Raw genomic sequence first — 16000 nt, 5'->3', positions numbered from 1 at the left:
AAGTTGGTTTTCCATGTAAAATATCTCTTATGGATTTACTAGAAACTCCACCAACAGCTGCTGCTTCCGTCTGAACGTAATTATGCATAATTCTGTGACTCTAATTTAGTAAGAGAAGAAACAGTGGGAGCTTTCTTTTGAAATGTGTTTCTGTGTGAACTGCTTTGAGACGGTAACATTGTGTCGCTGGTGTGCTCTTGGATCCTGCTCAAGTCGTCGGTCCCAATGCTCCGTCCTTTTCAGAGACAAATAACGCTCGGAATCAAATAAGACACATATCTGTTTATGGGCGCTGTAAATTCACACACTTGCCTCTCAAGTGTGTGTGCCGTACATGTGTGCATCCTTGTAAAGCCGCAGAGTGCTGTCTGTCTGCCCTTGCGTGGTGTGTGCTTGCTCTGACACGACTTGCATGTTAAGCACCTACAACTGACTCTTGTAGCCTCCCCTGTAATGGAGCCAGCCACCGGCGCCGGCCCAGCTCCAATTAGCCTTCTGTTTTCAACAGAGTGTCTCAAACTTCAAGTTATCTGAGATGAATTTACACCCCCCATCCGCTTCGTATTTCTCTTTATTTCAAACTCCCTCACTGTAAAACGAAGCAAGCAGATGCCATGTTGGCTGTGTAAATACTGTTGCTGTTGCATAATTTGCTGATAAAGATCTCTGCGGTTCAGCTGCTAAATGCCTGTTTACAGAAACAGTCCATAAAGTCCATAATCCTCTCACAAGAGAATGGCCACCACTCACATCTCCTCACAGTGGTTTTAGGTCATTGTTACGAAAACCTCACAGGCATATTTGCCTCAAAGCACTGGGGGAGGATTTGCAGCGTATTAGCACAGCATTTCTGAAATCCCTTCTGAGCAAATCATAAGTGGCTTTAACTGTGCTCAGGCTTTTTCTTTCTTTTTTTACCCTAAATTTACATTAAATGAATAAATCTAGTAAGTGTATATAATAAGTTGTGTGAAAAATGTGCATATACACCTGTGCCAAGGGAAAGATAAAAAAAAAGAAAAAACAAAAAAGGTTTGTCACCTGGATTCAACTTAGCAAATAGCACAAACCATCCTAAGTGATAATTACTGCATGTTAATTGGTAACAACTGATTAAATGAGTAGTTTTTCTCTAATTTGCTTTGAAAACAATGCTGGATTGAGATCTGAATTTTGACCTTCTGACACTTGGATATGCTTTGACCTAAACCATTCCATTGCAACTCTGGAAGGTGAACATGCATGTGGAGTGTCACAGTCCTTCTCAACCTGATGGGAAGCCAAACTTCCCATCAGCTGTGACCAGATTCCCCGTCACTGATGAGCAACCGGATCCCGTCAGCATGACGGTGTGGGGGATCACGCATCCAGGATGACGGGTAGCGTTTGTTTATTTATTGGCTACCTGGGACTTTATTCGGGAGTACACGTATGATGAGTAGAAATCCACAACAAGCTGTTTAGATTATTATTTGTAAAAATGTAACTGTAAAAATCATGTGTTTTTTACATTCCCTTCATATTTAGGGAATACTTTTATATTGATCTGCCTCTTTTAAATCCAATAAAATACAGATTTAGCACGTTTTAATTAGTAGCATTAATTATTCAATGCGTCTGAATAATTTCTTTAGTTCTTTGATGAAAAGGTTTTTTCTTTTGAACTTTGAATTAATAAATTGCGACTTTCTGTTTCCCTGGTGACACAGAAGCCCATTGTTCATATTTGCTCTTCAGAATTGAAGAGTTCAGTTTTGGCTTTCTTGCGTATAAAGACATTATGAATGCTGTAAATCACATTTGTATTATGTGCATGAGGTCTTCTGCTTGCATTTACTCTAAATGTAACATCACCACTGTGTGTCAGTAAACAGCATATCTGTTTAAAAAAGAAAAAACAACCGGTGCTTCAGTTTGATCCTACAATCCTCCGTATCTACCTGTGCTGTTGTGCCACCCTGAAAAATCGAAGCGATGCATGGAACTCAGAGTCGACGCAGAGCGGCAAGCAGCCTGGAGTTTTATCTCCACAAACTCTGTGCCGAACGTGAGTCAATACACTCTGGCATTTCGAGCTTCTGTGTTCAGAGTTGTTTGTTATCCAGATCTTCTCCGGTTCAGGAGGTTTGCTTGATTGTAAATAACACACCAACTCCCATTACCGGAGCACCAAATACGGCAATGCTGCCGAAGCCAGGAGCGTCTCCACTGTGTACGGGGTTCCTTTGATCTCTGTGGCATAATTTACTTGCTTCAACTTTTCATGCAGAGAGCAAATGGCATCTAATGTCTCCTATTCACATAGATGTTTTGCATCTAGAGTGACACAAAGCAGTCCACTTGCTCCTTTGATGAGCTCGGTGAACTCCTTCATTGTGTGCGTGTGGTGATTCTTTATATTTTCCAATCAGATCAGGTAACAATCTGCGCCTTGATCACACGCACACCCTCACACACGACAAATTCAGCAGAGTTCGGTTGCTGAAAGCAGGACTTTGTGATGACCACTGCTACCATGTCGATTTATTGTGTAATGACCTCAGTCGAGCATCGTCGCAAGGTTTTTATGATTTCAAATGTTGACGCAGACATTTCTTACCCAGCTCCATTTCTGGGACACAGAACACATCCTTTAATTAACTAATATGTTCAGAATTATCCTGGCAGAAAATACCAGTCTGGAGTTTGAATGTTGTCCTTGCATGAGTCCTCTCTGGGTACTCCAGCTTCTTCCCTCAGTCCAGAATCAGAACTGTTGGGTTCACTGATCTCTTTAAATTGCCATTAGTTATGTGCTGTCCTGTGTGTCTGTGTTGCTCTGTGATAGATTGGCGACCTGCCCTGTTTGTGCCCCAATAACAGCTGTAGACTAGAGCCATAATTTGGATAATCCTAACTGAGCTGAAACAGAAAGATTCATTCTGACTTAACTTTGACCAGGAAATAAAAGGTTGTCTTATTTCAACAGTATGTGGTCAAATTGACATCATTCAACAAGCAAAATAACATGGTATCTTCATGTGTCAGGGATCTATTCATCACTCCTTGGTAAACGCTGGAATGGCTGTTCATCATGCATGGACTTTAGAAAATTTGCATATTGTCTTTTGCACATGAAAGGTCAGATATGTAGGAAGAAATTTCATATTCAACTTATGTGCCTTTTATGCCAATCTTTTTTTTTTCTTTGTTTAGATTCTTGAGTAATGGCCGCAAGGTTTCATTTTTATCACTTTGACTCTGAGTTCACATGAAAATGATGCCTTGGAAGGCCAGAAAACTTATTTTTTCCAACAGTCAGTCTCAAAATATGTTTGATTTAACTGTGTCAAATGATTAAGCTTCCAACATTAACTTCAGGGCCCAGCTCCCAGGTATTTTCTCACCACTGACTTGAACCGTGTCTAATATTCCTTAGCTGAGTGTGGGACTTAGTTTGGACGCAGATACAAATATTTATGGAGGATCAAGCTATGTTGGGCCAGATAACCACACAGCCGTGCATCTGATAACAAAGACTGGAGCTCTGAAATATGTACAGAAGCTCTCCGTTTTTTTTTTGTTTGTTTTTTTTTCATTGAAGCAGAGTTTCTTCCAGGTCTAGATTAACTGAGATTCGCTGCGTTTTTCTGTCCTGCAGACCTGAGGAAGTATGCCGATCTGAATGATAGTGAAGTGCAGCTTGTGAATGAACGTTATACTGTTCTCAGCTGTGGGAGTCAAACCAAGCTGAAGTATGAGTGAAAGGACCCTTGAATGCAGACGCAGGGTTTTCTTTATAGATGACTGGAATCAAGAGGCAGTTGAACACGATACATATATATTAACTTGCAGTGTCACTTTGGTTGCTGTTGAACCAATGATAACTTCATCTTTTTCAAAGGCTAAAGCACAGATGTTAATCTAATCTCAATTTAACTTTTTTTTAACAAATTGTTGGGGATCAACAGGAAGGTCTTTTGGTCTTTCCGTCTCTCCCATCAAGGTCTTATTGTTGAAAACTCTGGAAAGGCTCTCCATTGTTCCATGTTTTCTCCATCAGTGGATAATATATCTCACTGTGGTTCTCTTTAAATATGACATGTTGCCTTTTGAGATCTGTTAGTCGACTTCATATTGTCAATCGTGTTTAAGTGATTTATTGATTCTACTTATGGAAGAAAATCAGGCCTGGGCACAGTTAGTGAAACTGGATTCCACTTTTTAATAAAGTATTGGTTCATTATCTACCGAGGGTGTTGAGTTTCATTTTCACGCCGATTCAGGTTGGTTTGGACAGCTTTCCTTTCCCTCATAAATGCCATCATTGTTTGAAACTTGTATTTTGAATTTACTCAGGTTATCTTAATATTAATGAAACTCATGACTGTGTCAAAAAAACAAAAACAAACACTATACACGAGGGAGTTTAGTTTTTTTCTACAAGTGAAGAAATTAGCCAAAAAGCTTTTATGCTATTTGTTATGCAACTTAAGAGGGCGTGTAAATAAGCATAAAATGTAAAATTGTTTTTTGTTTATTTGTATTATCAGACAATAAAATAAAAAAATACAACTATTCAAAGTTTGAAGCTACATGGAACGGTCCTGTCTCAGCAGAGAGTGTAAGTGTGTGTTGGCGTGGACTCCTGAGGCTGCAGCACCACTCCATCTTGGAGAGACTGCAGAGAAACCTGGAGAAAATGGCTCTGAGAACGGCTCTCTTTCCCACACCACCTGAGCTCATTTCTGTTGTCTTTACTGTTGCAGATATCATCATGTGATTTTTTTTTTTTTTTGGGCCAGGCCTCTCAGTCTTAGGAGGCATTGTTAAGAGTTTACAACATGGCATATCTGTGATCTCACTCTCCGAAGGAAGGAAATGGAGATGCTGTTGTCTTTGTATCGACCTCCAGCCCGTGTAAGCAAACATTCGGAGGGCAGTGGTTTTCCATGGCTCTGAAGCATTCATGCTGACTTTGAACAAAGGCTGGTGTTATTCACATCGAAAGAAATATGAAAGGGAGATTTACATGACTTCTTGAGAAAGCCAAAATGAGAATATTATTTGTACTTGAGTCACAAAATCACACTATTTTCTTTTTGTTTTGGAAAGTGCTTAATGCAGCAGTATTGAAGGATTTCTTCTCATTCTAATAGCCTCTTAAATTACCCGTTGAATTTAAGGTTTGTATGCTGCACATTCCTGTGTGCTTTGTGTTTGTTTAAGCAATTAGGAACCAGACCAGAATTTTCCTGACGCCCCCAGAAATACTCTGCATGGCCATAAAACAGTCACACACACTGTTTCATTGGACCGCTTAGATCACAGCCGGCGTTCACTGTGCCTTTGTTTCAATAAGCTTCTGTAACGTCACCAGATTTATTTCCGTCCAGTGTGGCATTCATTTTTCACCAAGACCTTTCATTGATGATGGGAGAGTCTGACCAGTTTCCAAAACCTCTCAGTGGCGCTCGGGTCTGGACTTGGTGGTCGATCCATGAGTGTCCTGAACAATCGAGAGGGGGTTCCCTGCAGACCCAGAGTCTGTGTTTAAAAAGTTCAACAAAAGAATAAGGTGGTAAGGGTAAAACTTCATTGTTTTGAACGATAATTAAACTTTTTTTCTTTGTTTTTTTTTCAATAACATAAACAGATTTTGTTTGTTTTTTTAATGTAATGCCAATGTATCAACATTTAGCCATTTCTGAAAAGTCACATTCATTAGCGATTAAAACAATGTGATCTATGTTGATGATCTTATTCTGAAATGCAACCAGACATCCTCTGTTAAGACAGAGAAGTTGCAAAGACTCAGCTAATGTCAGAGTGGCTAACACAATCTGCATGCCGTCTTTATTTTTAAGTGCTTAACAAACATTCTTAATCCCTCAGTTATAACAAGCTTGTGAAACAAAATAAATGATAAGTAAGCTAACATCATTATTTGATATTAAAAAAAGGAAAAAAGTGGAGTGAAGGACGTTAATTTCGTCCAATCAGGTGCGGGTTATTGAGAACCACCTATGATGACACGCTCATCCAATCGTGTTGCGTTTAATTTTGTTCATCCAATCAGATGTGGTTCTGGAGAAACGTCTTCTTTTGGAAACACTTCCTTATTCTGCAGACAGACCTACTTGGAACAATCGGAGCTTCCATCGCTCCTCCGTCCGATGTTTATTAAGGATTTTCTTTTGGCTACACAACTGTTCAATCCCGATCCCTCGACTTCCTTTTGACATACTGTGCAAATACTCTTACTTTCACTATCAAACATAGCTCTGAGTTCTACTGTTGCTTTTCTTCAGTTTTATTCCACCAAATGTTTCAGTGATTGTCAATCACGAGCATTCAAGACGTTGTCTGACCACATTTCCTCTGCAAAGACGCTGGATCAACTCTTTCCTCCCAGTTTCTAAATTATGCGTTGGAGAGTCCCAGCTTTAGTCATTTCTCCTTAGAGGTTTTCTAGTGATTAGACCATTATTAAACAGACCAGCATCTCTTCCATTACTGCAGGATGTGTCTTTCAACATGGTCATTTAAGACTTTAGAAGTTGTTCAATGCATCAGTTGAGCAACTGAGGTGAAACAACTTGTTTCCAGCTGAAATATAAGAACCCTGCAAAAGTAATACAAAAGGAAACTCCTACCTATTTGCTTATTAGTTAAAACCAAGTGGCAACTTAAAAAAAACAGACTGTGTTTAAAATAACTGTACTTGTTCAAATTTAATGTGAATTTGCCTTTTTAAAAAAAATTAATTTATTTGCACATCAAGTTGACTTGTTTGGTTTGCCCTTAAGGAGAATTTCCTACAAGTGGTTGGAAACAGAAATTTCTTGCTTTCAAGGACAAAACCTTGTTGCCCAACTACAACACAATCTACAAAATAGGTCCAGGTACAGAAGGTAATTGTTACTGAAATACAGTAGTTTAAAAGTTCCTGTTTCCAAGACGAAGTTCAAGAAATGTGGAAAATACTCTGTGCTTACGTAACATTTTTTCAAGGAGCCTGTCAAAAAGAAAGAAAAGCAACATTTGCCTTTTCATGTGAACATCTTCAGCAACTAAATAAACTGTATTGACTTCCTCCATTAGCAGCATGTAAGATGTGTGAAACATTTTACCATAAAAAATGGCAACGCTCTAATATAACGCATGAAGACATCAAATGCTAAAACCTACACACAACTCGTTATTCAGGCATTTTGGCTGAAACTAGACTCCCCACTATGATCTTCAAATCAGGCATTAGGAGGAGAAGAAGAGCAACAAAGGCCCACCGCTGTGGCCGCCTCCTCTCTGTCGCAGATGTTTTTTTTTTGTTTTTTTTCTGAAGCCGTCGCTTCCGGGAAACGTCAATGGCTGTGCCGGGATGAGAGCTGGCTACCTGTGTTTGAGTGGCGAGACCCCGCCAGCCATTCCCGTGAAGCTCCCGGCGAGAGTCAAGCTGCGGCTGACGTTCCTGATTTTGTGTGAAGCTGCGACGTGCTGGCGGCTCAGCGGGATCTCTCTGTCAGCGCTGGATCACGATTCGCTGGCATTTTGCAGCCCGCACTTTTACTGCTATGCTAATAGCGCGGAGGATAAAAGTCTTGCAGTAAACCGTGTTGCAGTCAAAAGTGATTAAATTTGCACAACCGCTGAGGAATAAGCGGAAGTGATTTGCCTTTTCAACATTTTGTTTTTTTGTGTTTTTTTTTTGTTGTTTTTTTTAATACGGTTTGCTTAATTTATTTATTTTTTTGCTTCTGATTTGGCGGAACGCAGGCGGGAACAAACAGCAGGTGCTGCTTCCCCGTGTCACCGCTCGGTTAGTACTGAAGAGCACATGAATCTCGGGGAAAAAGGATATTCCTGGATTAAAGAGATTATGCCTTTCCTCTCACCTGGCAAGAAAAGCAGGATGTGGAAAACAAGTAGAGTTTTTTTTTTTTTTGGGGGGGGGGGGGGGGGGCCGTCGTTTTAAAGATTAAGCAAATAAATTAACGTTTATTTTGTATAGCTGAATGTGTTTACGGCTGCTTCTGAGTCCCGGAGATTAAACCATGCCTCAAACCAACAGGTGCATCTCAATTATAAAATATAATTTATTTTAATTGAATTCAGGAAGTAAAACTCAGATATTATAAGCTTTATTCCACACAAAGTGTTTAATTTCAAGTGCTTACTTTGGTAAATTTTTATTATTCCCGTTGAATGAAAACCTAAAGTTCAGCTTTGCATATAGAATATTGCATCAGACAAAAAAAAAAAATCAGATTTTTGGATGAGTTATTGCATCAATGCGGCATGGCATGGAGGAGGTCAGCCTGCAGTTCTGCTGAGGTGTCCAGGAAGTCCACATTACTGTGGGTCATCTGCATATTTGGTTCTGGTGCCTCTCATCTTCATCTTCACAATAATCAATAGATTTTCTGTAGGGTTCAGGTCAGGGTAGTTTACTGGTGTTACCATGGTGATTGGACTGGTACGTTTGGCAGTGTAGGATGGATCTGAAAAGTGGACTTTGCAGTAAACGGTACTGTCCCTTTTCTCCTTAACTCAGATGAAGCAATTCTGTTTGAGGTCCAGAAGTACTTCAATAGAAGAAATGTGACCGTTGTACTTCTTTTCCATCCAACCTTTTCTTCTTCCACTCAACTTTCCATTGCTATGGCTGGTCATAGCCCTCTTTAGAATAAATAGATGTTTGAATTATATCCCTGTGTGTATTTAATTTATGAAACATGCGAGTTTCACCTATTTGTTTTATTGAAAGGCATTAACCTCTTGATATTAACTTATTGAGCTGCACCTGTTCCATATTTATTCGTGTCACCTGTAATGGATTCCTGTTTTCCTGATGCAGAGCTCATTGAAGTTTTATTTGTCTACATTGTCAGATATGTTGTTGCTACAGGTCAGAGGCACATACTGAATGATTTCACAATAAAGGAGAAAAGCTCTGGCGAGAGAATCACAAGGCCTCCAACAAATAGAAAGAAATCTAAAGCTTTGAAGATGTGTGTTAAATCTTCAGCAGGACCTTGAGCAGGAAGAACGTCTTCAGCCCAGGGCGAGAGAAAACAGCAGAGCCCTACAGCAAATGTTAAATAAAAGTATTACAGCCTCGTAATAAGTGTCTCAGCTTTGAGTCAGAATCAGAAACATTGTTCATGCTGTGATGTTGCACTCCAGTGAGCATAGAAATTCCATTCACAGATGGGGTTTGGGTGAACATTGTGGGCTCCATGGGCCCACAGAACTCTGAGCGTTGCCTTATTGTGTCCTGTGTCGCCACTCCGCCTGATGAAAGCAAAACAAATAAGAAACAATAAACACTAATGTATATTTTCCTGTGTCTTCTTTTCTCCACTCAGCTGCTATTCAGGTGCAAATCACTCCGACACAAGGGGAAATCAGCGTCGGAGAGTCCAAGTTTTTCCTCTGCGAAGGTAAGAGAACACGCCCCGTTTAGCTCGGCTTGATGCAAATTTCAGCTCATCCATAAAATACTGCGAGTAGCATCTGAGGTCATTTAATAAAAGTAGAAAATTTTGAAAAATAAAAATGAGGGACAACGAGGGAAAGAGTAGGGGACAGTGTAAACCATAATCAGGCCAAGAATTGACAGGAAGAGTCAATGTAGTTGGTTTAATCTCTACAACACACCCAACAAAGCTCAGAAATGAAATGGCAAAAAGAGATCAAATCAGAGATCACAGATTGACACGATTTGCAAAATCATACGAAACAAATCTTCGTATACTGAAAAAAGAGAATGCAACTCCAACTTAAACACATTTTGCTAATTAGTCACAAGTAATCAAATTAGGTTTGTCCAAGTTAATTTATTACATTTATTAAATTGCTAAGGTAGGTAAAGTAATTCTGATAAACTTCATTCAGTTACTTATAACCAATAGCACAGTTCTCTTAAAGCTGGAGCTGCACTTTCTTTCTGCAGTGACCCAGGCAGGTCCTCATCCTGTGGGTCAGCCAGCTTGAGCCTGTCCACAACGTTCCTTGACCTCTTTAGATGTCCCAAGTCACTATGGGATGGACTTCAAATGTTTTTTACATCCACAGTTGAAACGATGCCGAGTTATTCAGAATGTGCTCCACTTTCAGCCCTAGAGCTGCATCTTATCCCATGTTGTCATATTATGTGTGCATTAATATGCCAAATGACATTAATATCCATCCATTTTCTTACTCCCTTGCCTCTAGTGGGGTCTGGAGGTGTGCTGGTGTCTATCTGCAGCTAACGCTGCGGGCGAGAGGCAGGGTAGACCCTGGACAGGTCGTCAGTCTGTCGCAGGGCTGACATTCATATGTCAACTGTTTTTGTATTTGTGCAAAAAGCTTACAAAAGCAGAGCATATGGTAAATACCTGAAGACAAATGCAGCTTGGGAAGCTGAAGTTTCTCGGCGCTACTTGATATACTGCTGGATGGCCAGTACAGGATCAGCATTCATTTTCCTTGGCTCTGATTGGCTGTGCCCCCAGGAGTGAGGATGTGGACGGCTGTAGCTTCTGCAGTGCTGCTACCATGGTTTCCACTCTCTTTATTAATGCATTTTAAGGTATTTTTGGTGTTTGAATGATTACAGTAGGCATTTGTAAGTGGTTTTTGAGGGCATCTCAAGAATTCGAGCATTTCATTTATTCACAACCCCACCAACACCGTCGGTCTGCTGCATGCAGGAGGGCTGTGTCTGCATGTGGATCTCTGTTCAAATGTATCCATTATATTCTACAAATTGGTAAATTGCAGGTTGACATTTCTTTCCTGTTCAAATTTGCCCATGAACACTTGTTAATCGTTGACTAGTTTTGACCAACACCTAATAACACAGAACAAACCTTGTCCAGTAAATGATCCCCTGACTCGTAAAGCAACAGCCACACAGTTGTTAGCCTGCAGCAACAAGATGTCTGCTATTTTTTGCATGTTCTCCCCAAGCGAGCAGTGGAATCTCTCTGGGTACTCTGCTAAAAACTAGGCTGTTTGGTTAATCTGACTCTAGGTCTAGTGAGCGTGTTGTAGACAATAAAAGGATGCATTCAAGATCCAGCAGTATTGACTAACATATGATCACACTAGAAAATAAATCTCATTTTTACCAGACATCATAACTTTAAGCTATTGTAGATCATCAAGGTCTCAAACAAGCAGCTGGATTTAATACCGAAGTAAGAAAATATCATTTATGGTTGGATGGTAAAATATGTAAAATAAATAATAATAAAAAAAAAACCAGCTTCATAGGAAACACTATTATTGACCTGCTACATGAGAATATTTTCAAGAACAAATTAAGACATAGAAGCAAAGTTTTTGTGGATGCTTTAAACTAAAAGGTTTTTTCTGCTCTGTGAAGATAAATGGCTTTAGTTTGACTTTGAATTATTCCGTGTTAAACAATAAGCCCTCCTTGGAGCTCTGTGTTCTTCATGAGAGAAGACAACATTACCAGTTTGTGTTTGTGTTCTGCTTCATGAAAAATGAATAGAGAAGAAAACTTCTTAGCTATTTTTTCGCCCCTCAGTAAAAGTTGCCACCTAATCAATAGATACAAATTATTTATACCACTCCTTTTTAATCATACTATCCATATTTTTCTGATTTTAAAAATAAATGTTTTTCTATTTTTTTTAAAGAGGTATTTAGAGAAATAAATTAGGTTTATTTTATTTCCCATTTTCAGTAGTGCTTCATTTTTTTGACTTGTGGGTTTTATTGATCGCCGTCTCACGTGGCACTCTGGCAGCATCAACAAAGTCCCATCTTATCCCACCTTTGGTGATTTCCATCAGAATAAAACTTTATTGATCTGCCATGAACACTTTCCGTCATTTCCTCATGTGCTCCTGGTCTCCATTAGTGACCCTGTGTTGTGGACCTCTGTGTTTCGCAGTGGTTGGGGACGCTAAGGACATCGACTGGTTCTCCCCCAGCGGTGAGAAGATCCTCCTGTCTCGGCCGAACATCTCTGTGAGCCGCAGCGACGAGTCCACGTCCATCCTCACCATCTACCACGCCAACGTGGACAACGCCGGCATCTACAAATGTCTGGCCAAGAACGCAGACAAGGAGGCCCAAGCCACAGTTCAAGTGAAGATCTTCCGTAAGTCCCGTCAGATTTTTTTTCCAACCTTCAAAGTATTGTATTTTATTATTTTTTTTTTTTCAAATTTCCAATCAACATCACATCCTGAACTGTGAGCCACCGATACGCCACAAGAGCTCTTCAAAGGACAGACAGACATCACAAGAGGTTGTCCAAGCCATGCTTTAGCAGTTCTTTGCAATTCAATTCAATTTGCAGTAAGAAAGACGTATATAAATACACAAATCATATCAAGTTTCAAGGTAAATGAACACTTATATGAGCTATAAGAGCTCTCTGGCAGGCATGTGGGGAATAAGTGGTCTTATATTTATTGCAACCGGTGATTTTCATCAAACGGAGCTCAGAGAGGTTTCAACCCAACAGACTGGCATTCTTACAGGAGGATTCAAATGTTCCTGATTGCTACAACTGACTCATCCCTCTGTGTGTTGGTCTCTAGGTACAATGTTTTAGTTTGACCGTCACCCAACTTAACTAACCTCTATCCAACTTCACACAGCTAGCAGAGGTAGCTTAAAAAGAGCAGTGAGTATCTCACCTGCTCTCACATTTTTTCACAGTACAGCCACAAACTTCAGCGATTTTATTTTTTAAATGTTATGTAATATGCCAAAACAAGAATAACTCTGAAGTGGAAGGAAGAATGCATGAAAATCTGCAACATGTGACATGCATTTATTTATACGGCAGTTTTTGGATCTCTGCAGCTCCTCCAGAGTTACCATGATTGGTTGCAAAGAATTTCATATCACGGAATCAAGGCAAAAGGGGCAGCCTGGAAATTAATGCATGCCACACTTTCCAGGTATTTCTTCATAAACAAAGCATATCTTGACCAGTGCTTTTCCCTGTTATGCGCCAGTTTGTGTTGATCTTCAATTTATAACATCGATAGGTTGAAGTTGTTGGTTATTTTTTAACCAACATCGAGTGCAAAAGCAAATACTGTAGTCTGCCTCGCAAATAATACTCAGTGATGGTTGCAGAGCAGCGACTTTATTCACACTTCTATTTTTATCTCTTAAAATCTTTCCAACTTTCTGCGATAAACACACACACACCTCCGTATATTTGAACTTGTAAGTTTAAGTTTAATTACAATCTTTTTAATTTAACTGATTTTGGTTGTTTTAAGTAAAAAAAAAGCAGCAAACTGAACGGATGTCTAATACTTCTCAACAGAAAAGATCACCTTCCAGAGCGCGCCGAGTCCGCAAGAGTTCAACGAGGGCGACAACGCCGACATCGTCTGCGACGTGGTCAGCTCGCCGCCGCCCACCATCATTTGGAAGCACAAGGGCTCCAAACTCCAATCCGCCAAAGATGGTGAGTCGCTTCAAACAGAACTGCTTCAGCGCTCCAGCTGCTTTCTCACCTCCTGCACGCCATTCTGCCCAATCCTCTTGACTCCCTGAGCAGTCACCTCGCCTTCATGCCATCACTGCCTGCCAGTTCATGCTTTCCAATCAATTTTCCACTCTCCGCTGAGTCTCCCTCTCCCCTCGCCTGTTATCTATGAAAAAAGTAAAGAATTTTCTGCAGGAGGTGATTTTATACCTCTTAGAAGACACATGGAAATATATATATATATTTTTTTGCAGCCTAGCAGGAGGAAGTTATTGTCAGCTGAAGCAAGAGACGTTTAATTCACCCAAACAGATGAACTTAACAAAAGTAAAGAAAGTGGAAAGATAAAATGCAAAGGCTGTAATTTCATTTGAACCACTTACAACAAAAGAAACTGCCCGGTGACGTTTTTCAGGTTAGCTAATAGCTGGCTTACCGAAAGGTTTTTTTGTATTTTTCCAGGACAGCAGCGCCCATATGTTTGAGAGTTAATAATTGGGTGAAGCTCTTCCCTCGCAGCAGGATTGCAGGGTTTGTTGCCTGATGTCTGTGTTTTCAATAGTTCACTCAATTGAAAAATCTTTCTCGTTAGCATATCCAGCGCTCCCCGCCTTTAGGCTTGATAGGGGGTTCTGGGAAGTTTGTCACCTGCTCTTTTACTGTGAAAGGAAGCCATAATTAGCTTTGATTTGCAGCAGTTACCATTGATTTTGGTATTCAGCGGGAAAAAAAATAAAAATAAGCAGAGAAAACTTGACAAAAGAAAAACATAAGAAGCAATCCATGGAAACTTTAGAAATGGTTCTATAATAATCGCCTTTTTTCTTTACCGTTGATCCCTGTGTTTGAAACAATTGTAGCTTAGAAGCTGTGAAGCATGAAACAATCTCGGGCTTCAAAATAGCTCCATGGAAATGGCTGAACAAATTAAACCAACCAAAGAACAAAGCTCAGCAGCAGAGCATTTCAAATAAATATAAAATGATACATTTTAACATTTAGTTTTGTGGGAATAAGATGAGAAGAGGATGAACTTTGTTTTGGGTATACAAAAAAATAAATGCAGTTTGTTCCAAAAAAAAAAAAAATAAAATAAAAAATCCCGAACTCTCCTCACAGCAGCACACATCCCATTTACATTTTATTTCCATGCAAGAAAGTGCATTGGGAATACTCCGCATTTTATTCCAAATCAAAACATGGAGAATAGGTTTTATCAAATCACTGCAGAAAATAAGGAAAAATGAATTGAATGCTGTTGAAATAAACTCCAGTGTCAGGGGTTTTCTGTGCAAACCCAAACATTTACAGCATAAACTGAAGAAGGTGAAAAAAAAAAAAATGTAGCTTTCCCATAAATAGCATAGAAATACCGTTTATTGTCCCACAGTGGGGAAACTCAGGAGCACCAGCAGCAAAGTAACAGGCCATCAAAGCATGATATGAATATAAAGTCTATAAGAAAACTTAATAAAAAAAGAAAACATACTGTATATTAAAGGCAAAATTTCAACATGCGTAGTAGTTAGCTATTAAAAGTATTTAGCATTTTTACATCAAGAAAGTCAGACTATTTACAATAAGTAACAATAAGAACTATGCAACAGCAGGAATGTGCAGAAATATTACTTAATGTGAGTAAAACTGTGCAAATAAAAATGCTAATGTATGTCGACAATTATTGAGTCTATTGGGAGCAGTGGTGACTTCAGAGTCTGAGAGCTGCTGGGAGGAAGGATCTACCACAACGCGCCTCTGTGCATCGAGGATGCAGCAGTTTGTCACTCTTCAGTTCAGCAACAGCTTCATGCATGGTGTGGGAGACATTGTCCAACAGTCATGTTACTTTATACTGAGTTCTTCTGTCTCCCACCACCTGCATCTGAGTTAATATTAGTGATATAATCCATGTTTCTGAATTGGTGAATCCTGCTGGTGTTTTTAGGGTTGTAGTCTTGCTGTAACTCATTTTGAGGATATTTATTCATTCACAAATTTGCAGCTGTCCTCAACCAAACCTATAAAGGCAGTTAACATGTGGCCATTATGTAATATCTATTTGTGTTCGGTGTGGAGGCATTTTTAGCCAATTTCTAACACATGTGGGGTCTATATGTAAACTTTGGCTGAGTTTCTGTTATTGTGGCAACTTCCTGCAGCCAAACATGAGTTTATTTTGGCTTTACAAACCTTTGTCCAACTCTGCCTTGGTGAATAATGTCAGTGTTGTGTGCAACTGAGAAAGAAAACGAGCTTTGTTTTGCACTTGAACTGGGTCTGATTTAACCTTAACGTTACCCCTCCTCTGGTGACCGCTGGAAAGCCTCAACTTACCACAAAGCAGCGCTTAGCCTGCCTTTATTCTTGGCCTCTTATCAAGGAATGTGTTTTCCACTGAAGGAAGAAAAAAAAAAACCTCCAATTGTGACCAGCACTGAGAAGTTCTCATGTAATTTTCCTCAGTGCAGCAGTCGACCTAACCATATGGTTAAATGTCCACAAAGAGCTGCTTATGCTAAAGTGTCGCTGAAACATAAATTAAGACCC

General features: G+C 39.7%; 1 protein-coding gene across 6 annotated transcripts in view; it reads left to right on the top strand.

Annotated features, from left to right (window-relative positions):
* ncam1a (neural cell adhesion molecule 1a) overlaps positions 1 to 16000 on the top strand; it is a 285015-nt gene that overhangs the window by 194746 nt on the left and 74269 nt on the right. For all 6 annotated transcript variants that reach the window (XM_044141318.1, XM_044141320.1, XM_044141319.1 and 3 more), the window contains 3 exons: positions 9348 to 9422; positions 11891 to 12100; positions 13289 to 13432. In XM_044141318.1, coding sequence (XP_043997253.1) covers positions 9348 to 9422; positions 11891 to 12100; positions 13289 to 13432 — 429 coding nt within the window. The remainder of the gene's footprint in view (positions 1 to 9347; positions 9423 to 11890; positions 12101 to 13288; positions 13433 to 16000) is intronic.

Source organism: Gambusia affinis, linkage group LG15, assembly GCF_019740435.1.
Source record: "Gambusia affinis linkage group LG15, SWU_Gaff_1.0, whole genome shotgun sequence".
NCBI classification, from domain to species: domain Eukaryota; kingdom Metazoa; phylum Chordata; class Actinopteri; order Cyprinodontiformes; family Poeciliidae; genus Gambusia; species Gambusia affinis.
This window is presented reverse-complemented; position numbering and strand designations above follow the sequence as displayed.